This window comes from Bos mutus, chromosome X (assembly GCF_027580195.1).
Source record: "Bos mutus isolate GX-2022 chromosome X, NWIPB_WYAK_1.1, whole genome shotgun sequence".
NCBI classification, from domain to species: Eukaryota; Metazoa; Chordata; class Mammalia; order Artiodactyla; family Bovidae; genus Bos; species Bos mutus.
The window spans coordinates 1,269,194-1,292,204 of NC_091646.1; the positions used below are offsets into that span (position 1 = coordinate 1,269,194).

Here is a 23,011-nt window from a genome sequence, read left to right on the forward strand (position 1 = left end):
CTGACATTTTCCAGGCTACTCCTGTCTGCCCAGCAGATATGTAAATGCTTATTAGCAAGCCCATGACCTCAGTGGATTGAATCCTGCACTGAGTGTTCAGACACCAGCCTTGGCCCCCTGGCCAGTTCCTGCCCTCTGGGGGCCTCTGCCTCTGCTCTTAGCTTCCTTCTTGGAGCTTACGGAGCCGAGACCGTATATGGTAGAGGACTTTGGGCTTTCCCAAGCCCCATGTTATTGATTTACTCAGATGATGGCTGGTCGATACTGCCGTGTCAGTGTGGCAACCAAAGCCTGGTGCCACACTTATCTGCACAACAGGCACACCTTCAGATGCCATTTTGTTTCAAAAATTAGGCAAGGCAGATTCTGTGCTTCTAAAGGTGACTCATTGGCAAGCACTCCGTGGCCCCTCATTGTTTGGGGCCTGAAATGCAGGAGGGCCCTTGGGGGGTGGAGCTACCTGAGTGCGATGCCTCTTCCTTGTCGCCGGGTGCCCCTCAGTTGGTAAGCGCCTGGGCCCTCTGTCTCGGGAGCCCTGCCCTGTAGCCTCAGCTCACTCCCACCTCCCCCCCACCCTCAGTCCGGAAGACCAAGGGCAACCGCAGTACCTCACCTGTCACTGACCTCAGCATCCCTATTCGGAAGAAATCGAAGGATGGCAAAGGTACAGCAGGGAGGCGGGTGAGGTGGGAAGGGAGCCGGCAGGGGTGGGTGGGGTCTGGGCACCCCATCACCACCCTGCTGCTCTGCAGGCAGCACCATCTACCTGTGGGAATTCCTCCTCGCACTTCTGCAAGACCGGAACACCTGCCCCAAGTACATCAAGTGGACCCAGCGAGAGAAAGGCATCTTCAAGCTGGTGGATTCTAAGGCAGTGTCCAAGCTGTGGGGGAAGCAGAAGAACAAGCCTGACATGAACTATGAGACGATGGGCCGGGCACTCAGGTAGGAGCCCCTGCCCGGAGGGGTCCCCAAGCTTCTTCCTCTGTCCCAGGAGCCCCTCGCTAAGGGGCCTCCAACTTTCCCTGGAAAGATCAGGCTCTGTGTGGGTGATGAGTAAGTACCTTGCTCCTCCTGCATGGGTCACCTAGACACTCTTCTGAGGCGCAAATTCCTGGGCCCATCCCCACAAGTCTCCTGTGACTCTCCCGTTTGCTTACCCCCCAGCCCGTTTCCCAGGTCCTATCTGGGAGGGACAGTCCTCTTCTTGTGTTTCTGTCCTAGCCTTTTCTCTTTTTAGAGTGGAAAGAGAATTTCAGGGCCTCCCCATCCCCAAGAAGGGCTTCCTTCACATTCTGCAAGCCAGGGACCAAGGAAGATGGGTCTGACTTACCCACAGTCGGTCTCTCAGGCTGGGGGATGGCTGAACCCCCATCCTCCACCCCCTCCCATCCTTCACTCACCCCATCCTCTGCCCCAAAGCAGCATGAGGGTCAGCATTGGAAATCCCCTTTCATGGACCCTTTGAGTCATCAGAGGGAGATCTCAGAAACTTCATAAAAGCCTTCTAAGTCCAAAGTGTCCCTTCCCTTGCTCAGGGCGCCCATCTGCATCCCCCCACCGGTCCTGGAGGGCACTATGTCCCTGACACTCCCTGCTCTTCACCCAGATATTACTACCAACGAGGCATCCTGGCCAAAGTGGAAGGGCAGAGGCTGGTGTACCAGTTTAAGGAGATGCCCAAGGACCTGGTGGTGATCGAAGACGAGGATGAGAGAAGCGAGGTCACAGCCACATCCCCTCAGGCCTCTGCTCCCTCCACCTCCTCTGGTGGCAGCTCCCGGAGAGCCAGTTCCCGGGTCTCATCTAGAGCTGCCCCGCAGGGCAAGGGTGACACTTCCTGGGAAAAGCCGAAGGTGCAGCACGTTGGTCTCCAGCCATCTGCGAGTCTGGAATTGGGACTGTCTATAGACGAAGAGATCCCCACTACCTCCGCCATGCTTGTCTCTCCACCAGAGAGCCAGGCCAAAGTCACCAAAGCTGTGAGGTAAGGGCGCCCAGGTCGTTCTAAGTCTTCCCCTAGGGATGGTGACATTTTCAGCTTCTTGCAAAGTTGTGCTCTGTCTCTGACTCCTGGGACCCTCACAGCATCCCTGGGAATCCAGTGGGACACTCGTGGCTTAAAAGAGGGAAAGGTGACTTGACTGAGGTCACACACCAAAATAACAAATGGCCAAGCCAGTCCTTGACCTGGGGCATCTTCTGTTGCCAGCTGGGGCTACTCCTGTTACCCCAGGGTGCTCCTCAAGAACCTCCTCTCCTGGGCACATCCCCACAAGTCTCCTCTACTCCAGAAAAGGGGTAACAGAGAACGTGCCATTCTGCCTTCCTCAGGCCCTACCAAGCCCACCAGGAAAGCTCTTGTTACTAATTGTCCACACTAAGGTCCCTCCAATTTTCCCTGAAAAGTTTGGCCTTTGTCTGGGTTATACGTGTGTACCTGTTACTATGCTGATGTGGGCCACGGGGATGCTCTTCTGAAGAGGGATGTCAGTGCACTGCAGTGGTGATGAACACAGTCTCTGGAGGCAGAAAGCCTAGGTGTGTCCCTGTTGCTGGCTGTGTGGTCTAGGGCAAGTTACATAACCTCTCTGTGCCTCTTTCCTCATGCAGGAAAATCAGATTGTTAATCTTATTCAACTCATGGGCTGATCAGAAGATGGAGTGAGATCCCACATGCGAACCATTTAAATGATCCCTGACCCAAGCTAAGGGCCCAACAAACAGTGGCTGAAACACCTTCTGCCCCATTCCCCCAGTGCCCTCCTTCCACACCTCCTCCCTGAACCAAATGTGCTTTCTGCTTCTCCTCAGTACTTCTGCCGTGCCCAGCAGCATCCACCTAGGAGTGGCCCCCGTCAGGTCGGGCTCGGCCCTGACCCTGCAGACCATCCCGCTGACCACAGTGCTGACCAACGGGCCTCCTGCCAGTACTACTGCTTCAACCCAGCTCGTTCTCCAGAGTGTTCCACCTGCTTCCACCTTCAAGGACACCTTCACTCTGCAGACCTCCTTCCCCCTGAACACCAGTTTCCAAGAGAACCAGGTGGCAGCACCAGGGGCTCCGCTGATTCTCAGTGGCCTCCCCCAGCTTCTGGCTGGGGCCAACCGTCCGACCAATCCGGCACCACCCTCAGTCATGGGAGCTGGCCCAGCGGGGCCCAGCTCTCAGGCCCCTGGGACTGTCATTGCGGCCTTCATCAGAACTTCCGGTGCCACCACAGCCCCTGGGGTCAAGGAGGGGCCACTGAGGCCCTCGTCCTATGTGCAGGGCATGATGACTGGGGCCCCCATGGAGGGCCTGCTGGTTTCTGAAGAGACCCTCAGGGAACTCCTGAGGGAGCAGGCTCACCTTCAGCCACTTCCAAGCCAGGTAGTTTCAAGGGCTTCCCACAATCCGAGCCTTCTGGGAAACCAGACTTTGTCTCCTCCCAGCCGCCCCACTGTTGGGCTGACCCCAGTGGCTGAACTTGAGCTCTCCTCGAGCTCAGGGTCCCTGTTTATGGCTGAGCCTAACGTAAGCACACCTGGGAGCCTGCTGACTAGATCCCCAACCCCAGCCTCCATCTCCCCATTCAACCCCACTTCCCTCATTAAGATGGAGCCTCATGACATGTAAATGAAGGGGGTCAGGGGGAAATGTGACTGCCAGGCAAAGTTGAGCAGCATTTGTACACGGACTTCCTCTAAGAGAGACTGACTGAAGTAGTACACCAGCCCTTACATTTCAGCAGGGTGTCAATACACCAGACCCCCATGCCACCCCTGCTTGGTGTCACCATGGCCAAGACAGGCCCAGTTGGAGCATCCCTGGTGTCAGACCATGGCTTTTAAGAGTACTAGGGGATATGCTCTTGTCGGGGTAATGGGCTGACTTCCTGATGGAGGCAAACCTTCTGAGATGTTTGTAACCAGGGCTGGGGTAGGGGCTTCATGAGAAGAGTCTTTTTACCTGGCTGTATTCCACCATCTTCGTTCCCTCTGCAGAGTATTTACTATGCCATATGTGAATATCTCTGTATGTATTTGTGTGTACTTGTGCGTCTTCTTTGGTGAGGATGGGGGTGTAGCTGTGAGGTCTTCAAGGGTGTGTGTCTCTCTGAAGGTCAGCCACAGAGATGGGGAGTTTTTTGTTTGGAGGGAAAGCATTCTCCAGTTCCCTTTGTACAAGCCAAGATTTGTTCTGAGACTATGGGGTACAGGTTTGAGCCCCCAAATCTGGAGAGATGTCACAGAGCTGGGGTAGGTCTGGGGAGGAGAGCTTTGATGGGTGTGTTTGTTGGGGAAGACGGAATTGTAGGGGACAAGGAGAAAGCCATGTGGGATAAAACCCTGAAGAGAGGGAAGGAATTCAGCCCTGTGGAGCAGCCCCACAGGCTAGACCGAGGTCTTCTTGGGCTCAGCCTCATTGCCCACCAGTCATTTGCTAGCAGGCCAAATCCTTAATCTCCCCAGAGTGTTTTGTGCCCCTCCAGGGTTAGACTCAGCCACAAGGTCCCCAGGGGAAGGGGACTAAATAATGGATGTTTGCACCCAGGGCTTGGGCTGTAATTCTAGCCTTCACGGCCACCCTGCTCTGCATCCCAAATCCTGGCTTCCGTCTTGGTTAATTTCGCCCCTGCCATCCATTGCTGGCAGGCGGTGCAGGGGACGTCGGGTAACCACATGCTCGGGGTCTGCCTCCGTCCCTGCTCGTGCCTCCTTGCTGGTCAGCCTGCTTTCTATTCCCCTCACAGGTCTGCCCACGTACCCACTTCCTCTATGGCTGCAGTAGACCTCCTCCAGTGGGCCGAGGTCCTTGACAGCCAGCCTTCTCACTTCACCCTGACTCCTCCTCCACGAAGATGGGGCCTGAACCTGTGAGCTCCTGTCCTTTCTGTCCTTCCGCATGCCTTCCTTCCACCTTTCCTCTTTCTGAGAAGGGGGTCAGCCAGTTATCTCTTAAAGTCCACCCCTCGGCAGGGGGCCTTGATCCCCTCCCCTCTCTCTTCTGTGAATTTGCCTTTGTCTCTCCTGCCAGGTTTGGGAGCAAGGCTGAGAGCTCTACTATGTCAGCCTCAGAAACAGCGATAGGATCTGGTAAATGTGGTTACTGTGAATTGGTGCCTCAGGACCCTTGCTGTGTCCTTGACACAAAACCAGCCACTTGATCTCACTACCTCCCCTGGTTGCCCTTCTCTCTCTCTCCTTCTGGTCACTGCCAAGCCCATTATCATGCTCTGTCACCTCTTGTTCTCCCCCTTCTCCACCCTGGGAGGGAACCATGTATGGTTGTGCGGGTATATTTCTTACATGTCTCCAGCACTTGGCATTAATGTCCCTTTTTCTAATAAAATCAGCTTATGATGACAGCTTCCTGGTGGTGGAGAGCAAAACATCTTGAGAAAGGGTCACCTTTGAAAACAACTTTACACAAAGGTGCCACATGGGTTAGGAGTGGCCCTGCCCCCTCACCTGAACCCCATAGGACTCTTCATCTGAAGTCACTGATACCCTGGAGATGATGTCAAATTTCTTCTTCATAGTTCTTGGCCCCTTGTAAGTCCTCACAGCACATGACACTACTTCCCCTTCCTCTGTCACCCTCTCTGTGCCCTTTCTAGCTCCACATCTACATTCACTGTGGGCACCCCACGAGCCTCAGCCATCCTCCTGGCTCCAGTGAGGCTCTTCAGGTTGGGTATGGAATCTAGAGGCCCAGCCCCTACTCTTCTCAGCTTCTGGCTCACATTTCTCCTGGATAGTTCTACCTAGATGATTGTCAGACCCTCAAAGATTGTCCCTCTATCAAAAATGGATTTTTGGAAGTCTTCCAACACACAAAACCATTCCAGACAAAAAGGCCGTCATGACTTGCCTACTTCTGTTATTGTCCTGACCTTCTAAGCTTGACATTTCAGAGCCATCTGCTGGCCACATTCACTTGACCCTGACCCTTACTCGTTGCCTCAAATCCGGTGTGGTTTGCCACGTCTCTCCAATCCAGCCATTCTTCCACACTTGAAGAGAGCCTCCAGCCTTGTTCAGCCTCCCCCAGAGCTTATCCCCTTCCCTGGACATATCAGCAGTCCCCCAGTGTGATCTGAGTCACCCCCTCCAACCTGCCAGGGCCCCAGCTCTATTCTTCCTCTGCCAAAAAGTCTCCTGGGGCTTCTCACTGCCTACAAATGGGGGTAATACTCAAAATCCTTAACTTCCAATCTGTTCTTAGTGGCTGGGCATTAACCCTTTATTGTCTGACTCACAAGGCAATCCAGGGGTCCTGGAGGAGGGATTTGGGAGCACTTGATGGCTCAGGGCAGTTGTTCCAGGAGTATTTTGCACTTTACCATCACGTCCTAGCCTACTTCCCCATTCACCTCCCACTGCTCCCCTGACCCCTTGTATTGCTCCAGTCAAACGGATGGATTCACTAACCTTTGCACCTGCTTCTGTTGGAGTTGCCTCCCTCTGTACTTTTACTTTTCTTGCTTCTGCTCAACCACAATGCTCTTCCCACCCTGCTGCTGCTGCTGCTGCTAAGTCACTTCAGTCATGTCCAGTTAAGCTTATGCGACCCCATGGACTGCAGCCTACCAGGCTCCTCCATCCATGGGATTTTCCAGGCAAGAGTACTGGAGTGGGGTGCCATTGCCTTCTCCGTCCCACCCCGCTAGTACTCATCAAATTATACCCATCCTTCAAGGCTCAGTTCATTGACACTGCCTCCCCAGACCAGCCTACCCTTAAGTGAGTTCATTCGAAGTATGTTGCAAGTGCCATTCTTTGGTAACTGACTGTGAGCAGCCTGTGACATCGCCTCTATAATAATGACAAACTGTTACTTAAATCTTCAATGGCCTGGACTTATGTAGTCTCCCCAGTTAGTGTGTTACCTTCTGAGGGGAGTGGGACTGTCGCCCGTAGCAGGGCACACTACGAAGCATCTAGTGAGCGTCAACGGACGGTTACTGATTGAGCTGGGGAGAGAGGGGGACCAAAGTGAGGTAGGTGACCTCCGACCTCCCCTCTGCACAGACACTCACCCCGGGTGCTCCACTGCCCAGGGCCGGCCCTCCCTGGCTCAGTGCCCTCATGGTACCCCCACCCCACCCCTGGCCTTAGCACCCAAGAGTTGTTACTACTTTGAACATCCCCTGCCTCTCAAGAAACTTCCCTGTCCAGTTTCTTTCCTATTCAAAGTGTTAAATTAGCTAAGCTGATAAACTAACCTGTGCTGATGTAGTTATGGGAGAGGGCTAGAGGAGAGCCTCAGGAGAAAGGTTCATTTCAACCAGGGTCGTGTAGCAACAGCGCCCCTGCCTTTGCAATAGTTTGATGGAGTCAAGAGACTGGCTCCTCACCCCCAACAGCTGATGCATTACTCCCTCCTCTGAGCTCCCACAGCACTTTGTATATACCTCTTATTGTAGCACTTAGCACATGGTAGCGCCTTAGCTATGTGTTTATGTATGTTTCCCCTCCAATAGACTGTGAGCTCCTCAAGGACAGGGACTGTGTGTTAGTCACTGATGTATCCCCAGCGCCTAGCACAGTGCCTGGCACACAGTAGGTGCTCAATAAATGTTTATTAAAAGAATGAATGGGTCCTGTTTCTAATCATGAGATTCCAGCGCTATACTAAGGCAGGCCAGAGAGGCCGGGAAAGGACACCCACACGGGGCCTACCACGGCTTTCGACCCCTCATAGAGCATGGCAGGCAGCTGCCTCCCTTGCCCATGTCTGTGGCCACCCCAGGACAACAGGAGCCCAAGGCTGCTTCCAGCAGTGCCTTGCTGTCACTAGGTGCCTGGGGCGGCTCTGAACTGCCCTTCGCTGCTGCCTTCTTCCTGGGACAGACTCATCGCTATTTCCTCATACCTGGGTGGAAATGTCACTTGAGTGGTGGAAATGTCAGCCCCGGTAGGAGGGACAGAACAAGAAGTGATTCTCACGATCGTCGTTCCTCTGACCCCATCATGTATTTTTAAAGAGGCGGTTGCCTCCGGCTCCAAAGCCGCTGGATCCGAAGTGAGTGAACTCATTCCCCAGCCATCCCAGGCCAGGGAGGCCAACGCGGTCGGTCCTTTGAGAGCCTCGGCCTCGGCACGCCAGGCGCGCGGCCGGAGTCCAGCAGGTGGCGCTATGGAGCCGGCGCAGGCGGGCGTGTGGCCCAGCGGAGCCCGGGAAGGGAGAGGCGGTCAGGGCGGGGCCTGCGGCTCCCGGCGGATGCGGCCGCAGCCGGCATCTTCCTGTCCCTCTATCCTGACTCTGCGCCCCAAACTGTCCCTGGGCGGCTCTGGTTCCCAAGCAGGCCTTCCATTTCTCGGGAGCTTGGAACTTTCCCCTCAGCCCCCTCCCCCTCCACTTTCCAGGGGGAATTTAACAGTCGAATAGCCTCTCCCCATTGGCCGGTCGCGCCCTGGCCCCGCCCCCGTCGCCCCCTACCCGTAGCCTCCAGGACCAGCAGGTGAGCACGCGGCGGGCCTGGCCTCGGTTGCCGGCCTGCACTCTCTCCCGGGTGGCGGGAGTGAGCCCGGGCCGCAGCCACCAGCCGCAGGGCTCCCGGCCTGGCCCACCTCCCACCGCAGCCTGCCTTTAGCTACAGATACACGCAGCGCCGCTTTCAACCTTGAAATCGGAGAGCAATTGAGGCGCCCGCGACAGCCTTCTGCCCGCGGAGGGCCCCAACCGCCCGTGGCGAGACCCTGAGCTACGGGGGACCAGCGCGCGGCCCGGGAGGCATCCGAGCCCGGTTGCCCAACGCTGCGGCTTGCCAGTCCGCCTCACCGGGGAAACCCGTGGTCCAGGGGAACACGTGGAACCCGCCCCGCCCCGCCCCGCCCCGCCCCATGGCGGGGTCCAGAAGGCCCGAGCACTTGGCGCCTCCCGCTGGCTGCTAAGCAGACTGCCCTTGGGGCGGACTCCGTCCTCCCTAAACACATACACGCACTTGTCTTAGCAGGGAACGTGAACGTGAAGTCGCTCAGTCGTGTCCGACTCTTTGTGACCCCATGGACTGTAGCCTACCAGGCTCCTCCGCCAATGGGATTTTCCAGGCAAGAATACTGGAGTGGGTTGCCATTTCCTTCTCCAGATCTTCCCGACGCAGGGATTGAACCCGGGTCTCCCGCATTGTAGGCAGACGCTTTACCGTCTGAGCCACCAGAGCAGGAATGGGACACAATAAAATGCCCAGCAGTCTTCCCCGTCGTGGGTTAAAGTATGCAAGGGGCAGGAGTTTGCCGCCCAATTCGCCGCCCTCCCCCAACCCAAATAGGGCTGCAGTGAAAGCGGATCGTCCTTTCTCGGAGTATGGAGACTCCGAGAGCCTCCCTCTGAACCCAGCACCTCAAAGAGAAGCACTCTGGTAAGACCATCAACTGTAGGCTTGCGACCTCAGCATGTCGGAGGAACTAACTTCAGCTAAACAGCCATGGTTACTCAGTATGTTTCTCTTCCATTGGCGGTAAATTGGGCCCCATTTGGCAGATGGAATAATGAAGGCTCGAAATACTAGGTTCTCTCTCACCCGCTATAAGCCTAGGTGGGAAGTGGTGGGCTAGCTCTTTCCCTGAGACCGCACTGAAAAGGATTAGATCATTTAATAAGAGGTGATCGTCCTCTCCCCAGTCCGAACCCGGGAATGCAAACTCATCTCCTGCTTTATGGGATTCACCCCCACTCCTCCATCTTTGGTCTTCCCACTCTGGCAGAAGAGCCGTGAGAAGGCTCCGGGAAAGGTGTGGAGAAGGGAGCCCAAAAGCAAGGAAATAAGAAACTGCTGTTTGGCGTGGCTTTCAACTCACTTCCTTTCTCCAGAGAAATAAAGGGGTGTGTGCAAGCCCACACACTCAAACGCCCAGGGCTGTCCAGGAGTCGCAAAGGACCATCACCTATTCCTTTGCAATCACTCTGACTTTGCCCACTGCATCTCCATCCTGCTCTAAATGGAAATCCTTATACCCCTAAAGCTCTCCCTTCATCCTTTGTTCTGAATCAGGCAATCACCTTTTCCCCTCCCTCTGCCTGTCCTACCTCCAACATATTTTACCAATGTATTAAAAGAAAAAGGAAAAACCTCTGTCACTACCTGGTTTAGAGTTCTCATGGTTCCCCATCACCTCAGGCAAAAGTCAAAGCCATACTCCTTGGCATGGCTGGCAGGGCTCCTACACTCTCCTTCCCCACCTGTACCTTCCAGCTGCAGTGAGACTGGAGTTGTAGTTTCCTGCACATACTACCCTTCTTCTTTGTCTCCAAGCCTGTGCTCAGATGTCCCCTTAGTTCAAGGGTTCCTCCCTGCCACCCCAATTCCCATTTTGCTACTTGTCAATTAGGCATTACTTCTGACCACCTCTGTGCCCTAGCCCATCCAGCTGAGCTCCCAAAGCATCCTGGGCTTAGCTGGATCCTCGCATTCACCACGTGGCCTCAGGTGTTGTTTGGGAAGCCTTGAGGCCTCAGGATCAGGAGGTGGGGAATGAAAGCCAATTGGGAGGATTAATGCTGCTCCTCCATCTGAGCAACTCAGGGGTCACTCCTGGGGCAGGATGGCTGGATTCCTGTTGGCCAGACAGACAGACCCCCTGGCTGGTACATGACATGGCTCTCCAGACACGGCAGCCACAGTGAGAGATCCCAAGAGCATAGCTTACAAGGGCCTCATCCCAGACCTACAGACATCCCCTTCCCTTCAAACAGTAACAGGCTCATTCTGGAGCCAGCAGTCACAAGTCACAATCATACTTTCTACTGCTGGTTTTCAGAAGAAGGGAGAAAAGTTGTAAAGTCTAGGATGGGCATCTTGCCTCCAAAGCTGGTGGGTCTTAGGAAAGCAGAACCATGGAAGGTCTGCACTATGTAGGGGGGCAGAGGGGACACCGGCAAGACAGTGAGGGCAGTGAGTAACAAGACCATGAAGTCTGCTGCTCACACAGGGCAGGAAACAGTGCTGGCAGGCAGGTGATTTCCTTGAGTTAAAGAGGATCATCCCTCACAGCCACCTCAAAGAGGGCCCCTCCCTCTGACCACACTCCTCTGGGGATTGAGCGATGTGTGCACATGTGCAGGGGCACCCCTACGCAGCCTACCAAACTGACGCAGGTACTCACTTCTCCCCAGGATTTGTACCTGCCTTTCCTTTCCAAATCTTGCCAAGGTGACCCAAATCCTCACTGGTCACTCTACCTGCTCTCAGTTGCCGTGCTGATAAGGACCCCAAACTGCAAAGCAGGGTGAGGGCTTCCCTCACTGACTTCATAAGGATACCCATCTTTTTTAAACTACAGAAAAGCCAATACGGGGAGCAGAGAAAAGAGACAGGAGACAGAAGCCCTGACACAGGTTTTTCAGTATGCAAGTGTTTTTGACTCCACAGCCAGTTGCTTAAAATGAAACATAAAGGGCAGCCAAAATACACACCCAAATGCAAAAAGTAAAGGCAAACATAAAATAAACCACACAATACCATGAACCCCAACAAAACCAGAAAATTAAACCCAAAAAACCCTCAACTTTATATATATATATATATATATTTTTTTTTTTTTAAAAAGGAGAACAACTGTTCAAAACCAACTGGGCAGTATGGTGGAGGTGGGTAGCAGTCCTACAGAAGGGGGCCTAGAACTTCCCCCCGGGAACAAAGAACAAACACAATACAAAGAAAATAACCAACAATCCTCCTGCGAGGGTCAGGAGTCTCCGGAGAACAGATTGTCCCATCCTCAAACTGGCTTTTTTTTTTTTTTTTGCCTTTTTTTTGTCTTTTTTTTTTCCATTTTCTTCTTTTGTTGTTGTTGTTTTAGCACCTGTACAATAAAACTGTACCATCTCCAACCAGAGCCGGCCGTAGGGAGGCCCTCCTGCTTTTGGATGGTACATACTCTCTACAAGGATTGTTCGGAAAAATAGCAATTGGTAGAAAAATAAGAACAAGAGTGGGAAAGACAATGCCACAGAGGGGGCTGGGGCAAGGAAGCAGCCCAAACCCCTCCTTCTCTCTCTCCACCAACAAACCCAGCGCTGAGAGGGAGACCTGGTAGGGCCGGGCCGCAGGAAACCAGTCTCCTGCCCTCACCTAGGAAACAGCTGAGGCCTGGGTTCAACATCTGGCAGGAAATCCCAGAGCCCTCTGGAAATTCCAAAGGAGAACTGGGCGGGGGAGGGGGGGAGCAGAGGGAGAAGGAGCTGAGGACAGAGAGAAGAGAAAGGGATGCTTCAAAGGCAAGGAGGAGAGATGGGGACAAGGGTAAGAGGGAGCTGAGAGGCTCAGTATCAGGGAGGGCAAGGCCCGGGTGGGGTAGGGTGGCCAGGGGTGCAGGGGAAGAAACTGTGGGAACAAACCTATATTGTGCACTCTGAGGGCAGTGAGGACGGTGAGGAGGAGGTGACCTTATCCTTCAAGACCCATTCTCAACTCTCCATTAGAGTAACTTATTAATAACCCCTTACTCCCACAATCCTCCCCTCCCTCAGTAAACAAGCATCTCCAAACAGCAGGGCTGCTGCAAAGGGCAGGGGGGGTGAACGGGGGTCGGGGGTGGGATTGGGGGAGGGGTGAGCACCAAAGCCTCAGGATTCACCCCCAACCCCCCAGGCCTGGGCCAGCACCAACCACCTTCATTACTTTTACAAGTCAATGGCCCCCACCCTTCCCTGCCTCCTCCCCAGTGGTGGAAAAAATCCTGGGAGTAACTTTTTCAGAGGGAGGAAACAGCTTCAGAGCTTGATCAAGAAAGACAAAGAAAGGAGGTGAAGAAAGTCCCTCAATACAACAAGTTGTCTCAAATCGTCACAGTGATACAGACTTATCAGAAACCAATGAAACAATACAAATTAAATACTAATAAAATAAATACTATGGAAGACAAAAGAACACAGGGGAACGGAGGGGGCGCTCAGAGATTCGGGCTTTTCTCATTTCTCTTCCGGACAGGCCGTGGCCACCCAGGGCCCCGGGTTTGGTCTTGGTCACACACAAGGAGGCCAGTCCAAGGGACCCTGGCGCCACCTCCCACCACCCCTGGGACCTCTTGTCCTCAGACGTGGAGTTCAACTTTCCACCCCCATCACCAACCACAACAACAATGACGATGACAGGGAGATGAGAACTAACTGTAACCAAAAAAAAAAAAAAAAATCCAGTCACTAATGCTGGCATCGATAAGGCGGCTTCTTGTTGGTCCATATTATTGCCTCTTTCTGCAGTCTGGTGCTCGGTGGGGGAAAAACATGGGAGGTGGGGGAGGGGTGAACTTGGGAGGAGAAAGAAGAAAAGGGAGGGGCTGTTTTCCCGGTCAACTGTTCCAAGGCTGGAACTCTACCTCGGACCCTAGGAGCCGAAGCAGCTCCACCTCGTACCGCACCAGCTCCACAGTCTCAGAGGAGCCCGGGGCAGAGGTGCCATCCATGCCTCCAGGCCTCTCGGCGGGGGTCAGCAGCTGACTGGAGGCCACTTGCCGGTAGAACTCAGCCTTGGGCAAGGTGGCGATTTCAAAGTGCGGGAACCGAGCCTGAAAGATCCTTGAGGAAAGCTTCAGCCTCTTCAGGACGTCGGTAAAGAGAAACCAGTTGCAGGGCCTGGAAAAGGCAAGAATGAGAGTTAAGGGAGGGGGCAGAAGAGACAGGGTGGGGGGCGGGCACTGGGCGCTGGCCTGGCTACCCCTCCGCTAAGCCCCTGACTGCTTGGGTGTCGCAGAGGTGACAATTTTCTCCTGTCCCCTACGCTGGCAGGCCCCGGGCTTTTAGCTCAATGGCAAGCCCTCAACCCATGACTGACCCCTTCCAAAAAGTGGGAATAGGGGGGAACTGGGCCTTCCAGAACCATAAACCCTGAGCAGGCGTCCCAGCCTTTGCAGCCCAGGTGACCTGGAATTTACCCTCTGTGGGGACCAGTTCTGCCCCCCAGAAAGCCCTGCCAGCCTGTCTGGTTTCCCTTTGCTTGTCTCACCCCTGCTTCCCCTGCCTCCTTCTTCTCCAAGATCTTCCCCAGCAGAGGGGGAGCCATGGAGAAAGGCCTAAACTGCGGGTAATCCAAAAGGCATTTCTCTTTGGCTCTGGAATGCATTAGACAAGTTTTTTCTCCAGCGGCAGCACCATCGTTTCTGCAGGGCTGCAGCTCACGTTACAGCTACAGCTAGTCTGACTTTGCTGAGCACACCCGACTGGGCGGCAGCCTGGGGACAGCTGGGAGGGGGGCTGCGAGGCTGCCCAGGGCCAAACGCTAGCTTTGACTAAACCAGGAAGAAATGCTGCATCCCCATGTTAGTGGCCCCTGTTTCCAAGGCTGTCTTTCCTCGCCATCCGCCATTCCACTGTCCCACTTCCAGCCTTTGCCACTTTTAGCCTGGACTATATTGCATCAGCCTTCTAACTGGTTTCCCTCTGCCAAGAGTCACTCTTCCACACCCCCACCCACCCTCACTGGATCCTCAGTTACTCTTCGTTTTCTAAAAAGAAAATCAGACCTTTTCACTCGGTCACTAAACCACTTTTAATAGATCCCTAGTATCTCCAGCAAAAAACCCTTCAAACTCTTTAGCATGATTATTATGCAAGACCTTCCAAACAAACCTCACTCAATCCCTTTGGCCTTATCTCCACCCAATCTCTCTCTCTTACTCACACACAGACACACACACACAGGCTGTATACCCCCACCCCACCAAGTACCAGCCATTTAATGCAGGACAGCCCTGTTTTCTGAACTTGAAAGTCTCAGTGCCTTTGCTCATGCCATACCCTCCCTCCTTGTCTCCTCGGCAGCCCAGTGCAGACACCCTGTCACCCGTGAAGCCTTTCTCTGATGTAACCAGTTACTTGTCCCATCTTCCACAGTCTCCTGGCACTTGGTTTGTACCCCTATTATAACCCGGTAACAGAGCCCATTTTGGAAAGAATATAAAAGAAATGCAAACTGTTGTCCAGGAAGGGGAACTTGGGGGTGGACTGGAACTTATATTTTTCCTTTGACACCTTTCTGAACTATTGTATGATTAACAATAATAAATCTGCTTAGGAATGTCGTCTTTTATTAGAGTTCATGGTATACTTGTCTGTGCCCTATACCAGACTGGAGAGTCTTTGAAGGCCAGAGCTATATTCCAGCACTCTGGGTTTGACCTGGTGCAACTGCTTAAGACATGATTCTGGAATTGAATGTTCTGTACACACCTAAAAATTCTCCCCAGACCCACAGTCCTAATCTTAAAAGGCAGCATTTCTTCCGAATGACAGTGACCTCTATCATCTCACACAAGCAGGGAATGGGGTGTTCTGGGTTAAGAGAAAGGGGGTTCAGATGCCAGATCCTTGGACATAGCTTTCAAAGAATGGAGGAAAACCCCCTCAGAACACTTACAGTGCTGATCAGAATTCAGTCTTGCTTTGATGAGTCAGGAGGCACTTCTGAAGCCCACAGGGCCTCAGAGTCATCAGTATATAACACCCTACCCACCTTTTAAGACCACAAATTCTTACACGATGTCACATTTGTGTGGAAGGGCAGATTCAGAAGCAGTGCTCGAGAATGTAGCATCAAGAAAACCAGCTCTGCTGGGACGAAGCTCTCAACCAAATACCCACCTGCCACCCAGTTTGCTTACTGACGCTCAGCCCCTGGTTGCCCCTGTTCTGTCTGCACCTAAAGCACACTACCCTGGTCCTTTTACCGCCTGGGGCCCAAGATCCTATTTCAGAGAAGGAGGTGCTGAATATGTTGGAGGAATTAATTAACTGTGCAATACTATATCCCAGAGGCCCAGCCCCGCCCTCGGGGATCAGCTTATGCCCAGAAGAATAAGGACCAAAAGCCCCTGAAACTTGATCCCTACTAGTGTCATCATAGAGGCTATTTTTATTCTTATCAGGCCAGGGGGGAAGGGATGCAAAGAAACTGTGGTCTAGTGGTTATAGTCGCCAAGTGAGGGGCTCCCTCAAAGGGTTCCTAATTCATTGTCCACCGCCCCCCATTATGTGCACTTCATGTGCTTTCACTTAAAAAAACACAGGGTCTGATATTTCAAAAACTGATCTCAAAGAACAAGTATACTTAAAAGTGTTTGCAAAGGTTTTGAAATATGTGAAGACACCAAGAAGAGGACACTTAATGATGGAGGCCAAGATCCTTGGAGGAGGGCATGGACAACCCACTCCAGTATTCTTGCCTGGAGAATTCCATGGACAGAGTAGCCTGGTGGGCTACAGTCCATAGGGTTCCACGGAGTCAGACACAACCGAAGCAACTTAGCACTAGCACAGGAACAAAAGGACAGTGTATTCTGTATCCTCCTAACCAGCATGGCCATGGCCCTGCAGACTGCTGAGCTTTCTTCTGAATCATCAAATAAAGGTGACATTGGGTCCACGCTAATGCTAAGTACCACATATATTCTAGTCTTTGAAAATGGGTGATTCTCATTATAATATGTGTGGTAATCTGAGAGGACAGCAGCAATGCCATCACCTCACCAACATTAAGGCAATGAGCAACCAGCCTGTGGATTACGTAAGGACTCCAGTGGCCCCACAGCTATGGCAAACATATGTCCTGGCTTTTCCAAGAATCTCAATTTCAAATATTCTGTCTGGCTGTCCCCAGAAACCACAAAAATATTTCAGAGATTCTAATAGTTCACCAGCCCAAATATCTCCCAGATTATCTGTTACACCCAGAAACAGCACAAAAATTCTTCAGAGTGAATCGAGATTTTGGTTTTGGAAAACACACATAGTCAATGCATCTAGAGCTACTCTGAACATATCTAATCTGGGCTGGAGAGTCAGGCTGGGCTGGTCATATTTTCTCCTTCCTGTGCTCTAACATTTGTTCTCCAGGTCTCAGCTTCCTGCAGGAGAACTCCATCCATCCCAGGATCCTAGCGCTCGGTCCCCATAGACCACTCAAACACTTACCCGCGGGACACTGACACTTGGAGGTTGTAGCAAGGGAGAAGAGGCTTATCTGAGAGCTCAAACATAAAATTATCCTCTTCCACATCATCTCCTTCTTGATCAGAGCTCCCAGGAGGATTATGGAGGAGGTCACAGGCAAACCCATCTTTTTCCTCTGGAAAGACATCATATAGGGAATTAGTACTTAGCTACATACATGATACCACAGAAAAGAAATGCTCCAACAAGATACAGATCACTGGTTGGGGTCAAATGTCTCTCATCCTTGGGAGGGCATGTGAATGTTCTAGACCCGGGAGGTAGTGCTTAGTGGCCACAGATTCATTATACTCCTCCACCTTTCAACTGAGAAAAAAGCAAGGAGGTGTGAAGGATGTGCTGCCCAACTGCTGGAGACAGAAGCCTGAAGACACCATCAGCAGTCAGAGGCAAAGGAAAATACTTGCCCTTCAAACCGCAGCTTTGAAAGCTGCCTGCCTGCCTGCATGGGTCCCCAGAAACCCAGTGGCAGGGACTAGGCCTCTGACCTTTTCTAGCTGCACATTCATGTGTGGCCTGTTCTCCTGCTCCAGCTTCCCCCAAACTTAGGAGTGGGCACCTTCCTCAATCTGGGAGAGCGCTGGATGACAGCCTCAGAGAAAGGCTCACTACTCTTTTGACAGAGGAAGGCTCAGGCAGAGCTAAGGACTCGGGAGCCGGCAGCTCTCTCAGAAACTCTGTGTGCATCCTGGGGAGAGGGTAGGGAGGGATGGTAGCTACCAGAGGGGGGACTGGGTCCCTTTTGAGTGTGAGCAATACCAGAAGAGGCGACAGTGCACATGGGGGCCTCCAGCAGGGTTAGGACAAAGCAACAGAGAAGAAAGGGAGCTTGGGAAAGAGAGAATTTACAAAGTACCCAGGGTGGGGAGTGGTAGAGGGCTAATGACGGATGGCTTTGTCCAAATCAATGGCATCTCTTGATTTCGGCCACCAAGTTCTGAGTCTGGGAGAAGCACGGGCTGGAGTGGGGGGTGAAAGGGTCTGTAAGCTACTAGCAGGTGAAGAAGGGCTCCATTGGGTCACTCCTGTCTTTAAGAAGAATCAGTGATCCCCAAAGCAGATCCCATACATCTGAGACATAGACCAGGGCGGGAAGCATCCGCTTAAAGCTTACCCAACACAGAACTGCTGTAGAAGTCCCAGGAGACGCCAGGATCACCCTCTGCTCGGCCCTGGAGATCTGAGAGGTGATCTGATGAAAGAAGAAAGGGCAGTGAGAATAGGGGGTAGACGAAAAGAGGAATCTAGAAGCAAAGTATATTCATCTGGCATTAGGAGAATGGGCGATGGGAAGGAAGGACCACAAGAAGGGCCAGGAGCGACCCCAGAGAGATCTGCTATCCATCAGAGGCTACAAACCAGTGCCAAGAGCCAAATCTAGCCCACTGACCACCTGGGTTTTGGCCCAGTGTTTTAAACCTCCACAATTTAATTACCTTCTAACATTTTAAAGTTGGGAGATTTCACTTAAAAATTCAGATTTCCAAGTTTTCTTGAAAAAAAAAAATCAAGAGATCTGGCAACACTGTACCCACATTACTGCATGTCGTCAGCTGGCTGGAGGGAGAGGCGACATGTGCGTTCTCCAGCTCAGCAGGCCCCGCCCAGCCTGCCTGCTCTCTAACATGATCAGCCTGAAAGCATTTAGGCCTGGGACCCCTTCTTCAAATGATGTAGGGCATTACTCTGCAAGCAGAATCCTAGATCCATCCCAAGATTTCAGTCCCCTGCTGGTCACAATGTTCATATATCCAATCGTGATCTTGCCAATTCAAAGGAAGATAAAGGAAGCATAATTCCTTCTGTCTCGTCTTTGAAAATATGGAATGGTGAGGGGGGGGGGATGACCAAGTTTATCCTCATGAAAACCTATTGCTTCCACAGCAATACCCAAAAGAATTAAGAACAGGTATTGAAACAAAAACTTGTACATGAATGTTCCAGAGCAGATCTATTCACAATCTCCAAAAAGTGGAAACAACTCAAATATCATTCAACTGATGAAGTGAGAAACAAAATGAAGGTTAACACAATGGGACAGTGATCGGCCATTAGGAGAACTGAATGCTGAGACATGTTACCTACAGCATGGATGAAACTAAGAAACAAGGAGGCTACGGGGTTAGGATTTAGCGCTTTTTCTTTTTTTGGGTTTGTGGCTTATAGGATCTTAGTTCCCCAACCAGGAATTGAACCCAGGCCCTGGCTTAAGTTGGGTTAAGCTCCAAGTTCTAACCACTGGACTGCCAAATTCCCTCTCCCTAAAAAACCATTTCAAACAACCTTTTGCTTACACAATCTGAGAACTGACATCAGGCCACCTCTTAGCCTCCCTGTTTCCTAGTTAAGCATCATCTAGATGAATTGTTTCACCTCTTGGCTCCATGTGGACAAAAAGCAGGATTCCATGACAAATTCAACTGTATCATCTGTGGGCACATGGCCCAGTGGTTGCCAATGTGCCACGTAGTACAGGTGGCAAGCTGATTTAGCTGTGTATGGCTGCCACCTGCCCTCAAGTGACACCTGGGTAACAGGACAGGAGAGAGTCCAAAGGGCACAGGTTGGGTGAGGGTGCCCCCTGAAAAGCAAATCCCAGGAGGAAGTTGGTAGCTACTCTTAAAGGAGCAGAGCTAAGTCCCTGGATGGAAGGCACCACCACATTCCAGGATACCTTCCCTTTGGGTCACACATTCTATCAGCAAAAGTGCCCATCAGCTGTTGTGAGCAACTGAAAGTAGTTTGTTTTTTGGCAACCCCCTAGGAGATGAGGAGTTTCTTCTGAGAGGAAAAGACAGTCAGAGAGAAGCTTTCAAAGTAATGGTGGAGGAGCCAGAGTGGAAAATCCTTCATCACATATATTAGATCCTTTGAGTATTCCATGAAAAACTCATGAGGTCCCAGATGCCAGCTTATCTCCTCTTCTGTACCCTATGCCATTTGGGAGTTGGAAGTAATTTCTTCCAAAGGCATCTGTCAGGTAGGTGAGTATATTTGGTGCCTCGCCCTGCGCTAGGTGTCCTGGGAGATAAAGGAATGAGATTGTAAGTTCCCCAAAGTCAGGGACTACATCTGTCCTGTTCATCACTGTCTCCCCAGTTCCAAAGCCCAGGTGCCTGGCACAGTAAGAGCATAATAAACACCATGGGGGAAGTAAGAGCGTGGGGAAACTACTACAAGGCGAGACTATAAAGTCAAGGGCTTGTTTAGCCTGTGTGCTGGCACATAAGCATTCAAGTGACTATGGTCACCAGAGGCCTCCAGCAGAGCAGCCCTCGCTCACCATACTCCTGGGGCTCCTCTCTCGGACCTGCCTTCAGAGGCTGCCAGGCACTCATCTAATTCTCCTCACTGACAACAGATCTCTCTCACTTGCAGGTGAATGTGCCTTTTGAGATAGTCCGAAGTCAACTGGCACAGACAAAGATGCCAAAGTCAGAACTGGCCCACGAGTGGTGCACAAAAGGAACTGTCGAAGTCTGCTTGACAGGGCAGCTTCGAGGCGCATTTCCACACGTGTCTTCATGTACAGTCAGGAGGAAGAGTGAGTCCTTTTCCTTAATTTTCCCTTGTCCTCCCTGTAACTTTGAGTTCTTTTCTCTTACCCTTGCCTTCAAAAAGTACCCTCAGCCCAGCAATCCTGCTTCTAGGTATATACCCCAAAGAATTGAAAACTTGTATTCAAATATTTGTTCATGTGTGTTCACTGCAGCACTAGGTACAGTTGCCAAAAGGTGGACACAACCCAAATGTCACTTGACTGATGAATGGATAAAAGAAAATGTGATCTATCCAGATGAGGGGATAGTATTCACCATTAAAAAGATGCCACTAAGTGGACAGACCTTGAAAATATGATGCTACATGGAGGAAGTGAGCCTCAAAAGGCCTCATATTGTATGATTCCCTTTTATACGAAATGTCCAGAATCAGCAAATCCATAGAGACAAGGCAGACAGGCGGTTGCCAGGGGCTGGGGTTAGGGGTGGAGAACAACCGCTCACTGGGTATGGGGTTTCATCTGGGGGGGGATGAAAATGTTTTGAAGCTAGATAGAGGTAGTAGTTGTCCAACATTGTGAACACACTAAATGCCACTGAACTGTTCACTTTTAATTTTATCTTACATGAATCTTGCCTTGATTAAAAAAAAATATTTTTAAGTATTCAATGTGAGTGGTGGCCCTGGAAATAGAAGTTTCTCTATTTCCTAGGGTCCCATTGTACCCCTGCCCATCTCCTACAACCAAGTCACCAGCTGAGGGACATGAAAGGGGAGAAAACAAAAAACAAACACTCATCGACAGGGGGGTCATATGGCCGAGGTCTCTGGCAGGAAAAACAAAAACCTGTGATTCAGTGACCTCAAGTGGTAAACTACTAACCCTTTCATTGGTGGAAGGAAAAGCAGTCCTGAGAGTTCCTCCAATGCCCCAACCCAAACTGCAACAACTACCCCCAGCTCCCACATTCTTTGCGACAGAGGACGAAAAACCAGTCTGTTTTCCCTTGGCTAGGCTGCATATTATTCTTTTCCTCAAAGGGTCAAAGGGAAATCAGTCACATGCCTGCCTGTAATCTGGCCCAAGAAGGAGCTCTTCCAAAGGCCTCTTGGAAGGTTTGGATGGCTTGGTTCTCCAAGGACATGGATGAGAGACAAAGGGTTCACTGTCTGACCTCCAGTACCCAGAACTGTACCTGAAACTTAACAGGTGCTCTATAAACACATGGGTGAATGAACACATGAAGAAGCAGCACTATACTCTCCAGGGTCTCAGGAGACGGGGGCCTCGTGCTAAGCAAAGGCAATGGAGGAATATCCACATTGTCAACCCACATGAATCACCAGCATCTTCTGCTTTACAAAATAATTCACTACAGGATACCACTCTGCTGTGTATTTAAATGAGGATTTGATTCCTCGCGTTTTCCAGGAGAGGAGACTTGCACAAAATGAGGGATGCTCTACACGAGGCACAACCCTGATACTGGCTCACCATTTCCGCCCTTGACACCCTACAGGGACTCACCTTCATCTGCTGCCCAGTGGGATCCCCACTAGGGGAGGAAGAAGACAATGAATCTGTGGGGAATTTGGTCAGGCAAATGCTTGGGGATGAAAGTAAAGAGCTTTTTAACTACCTCAGCCAGACAGGCAAGGTAAAAAGAAATCCAGAAGTCCACACTGGTGTGTTGAGGTGTAGTGGTTGGGGAGGTGGGGCAGAGGAAGGAACTGCCTCCCCAATCTTCAACCTCATGGCGCTTCCAGCAGCCACTCTACCCAGTCATTTCTTGAGATTCGGGACAGAGGAGACGTAGGGAGCTGATACGAAACAAGAGAGACACTCCATTGGAGGAATTGAAAAAGCTCCTGGTGATGGTTACTCAACATTGTGAATGTAGGAGATGCCACTGAATTGTTCACTTCAAAATCGTTCTGTTAGGTGAGTTTTCCTCAACCTTAAAAACCTTAAGTGTTAACCTCTTATCACCTCCAACAGCCTTTGAGCTCAAGTCCCCCCTCCCGGAGCCTACTCACTGCTGCCAGTGCCTACTTCCCCGGCTGCCAAGGTCCTAACCAGCTTGAGCACTTTCCCTAATGGCCAGTCAGAGCTCTGCCTTTAATTGGCACTCAGTATTTGCATGGAAAAGAGGTGGCCCAGTTTTAACACTCCTTTCAGCTCCTGGCCCCCATTATGAAGTTATAGCTCCATGCCCATAAAGTTGAGAAACAATGTCAAGAATTGAATGAAGGTGTTCAGCCTGGAGAGGCTAGGAAGTGCCAGAATTCAGGAAAGTCTTCTCTTGTGTCCACAGCACAGACTAAACTCGAGTTAGTTTAAGGAGGCATCGAAGGCTTTCCAGTAGTTGGGATTAGGTAACAGACATGAGAAAAGAGAAAACTGTTTACTTCTCATTTTTCAAATGAGAAGTAACTACTTCAAATGGTTTCAACATTCAAACTCCTTGGGGATTTTGGAGAAGGGGTCCACGAAGAAAAGACTTTGTGACCACGGAGGTTAGAGACAGCTTTATTTGCATCCAGAGGGCCCCAAGCCCTCAGGAGGGTGGTCTC

At 51.6% G+C, this 23,011-nt stretch overlaps 2 protein-coding genes across 7 annotated transcripts in view; one reads left to right on the top strand and one right to left on the bottom strand.

The window, feature by feature from the left end:
* ELF4 (E74 like ETS transcription factor 4) overlaps positions 1 to 7,579 on the top strand; it is a 39,800-nt gene extending 32,221 nt beyond the window's left edge. For both annotated transcript variants that reach the window (XM_070366155.1, XM_005908291.2), the window contains 4 exons: positions 581 to 664; positions 753 to 945; positions 1,610 to 1,987; positions 2,815 to 7,579. In XM_070366155.1, coding sequence (XP_070222256.1) covers positions 581 to 664; positions 753 to 945; positions 1,610 to 1,987; positions 2,815 to 3,619 — 1,460 coding nt within the window. In that variant the 3' untranslated portion in view covers positions 3,620 to 7,579. The remainder of the gene's footprint in view (positions 1 to 580; positions 665 to 752; positions 946 to 1,609; positions 1,988 to 2,814) is intronic.
* Positions 7,580 to 11,330: 3,751 nt separating this feature from the next.
* BCORL1 (BCL6 corepressor like 1) overlaps positions 11,331 to 23,011 on the bottom strand; it is a 60,605-nt gene continuing 48,924 nt past the window's right edge. For all 5 annotated transcript variants that reach the window (XM_070365381.1, XM_070365377.1, XM_070365378.1 and 2 more), the window contains 3 exons: positions 18,051 to 18,128; positions 16,898 to 17,051; positions 11,331 to 13,564 (listed from right to left, as the gene is read on the bottom strand). In XM_070365381.1, the coding sequence (XP_070221482.1) occupies positions 13,282 to 13,564; positions 16,898 to 17,051; positions 18,051 to 18,128 (515 nt within the window). In that variant the 3' untranslated portion in view covers positions 11,331 to 13,281. The remainder of the gene's footprint in view (positions 13,565 to 16,897; positions 17,052 to 18,050; positions 18,129 to 23,011) is intronic.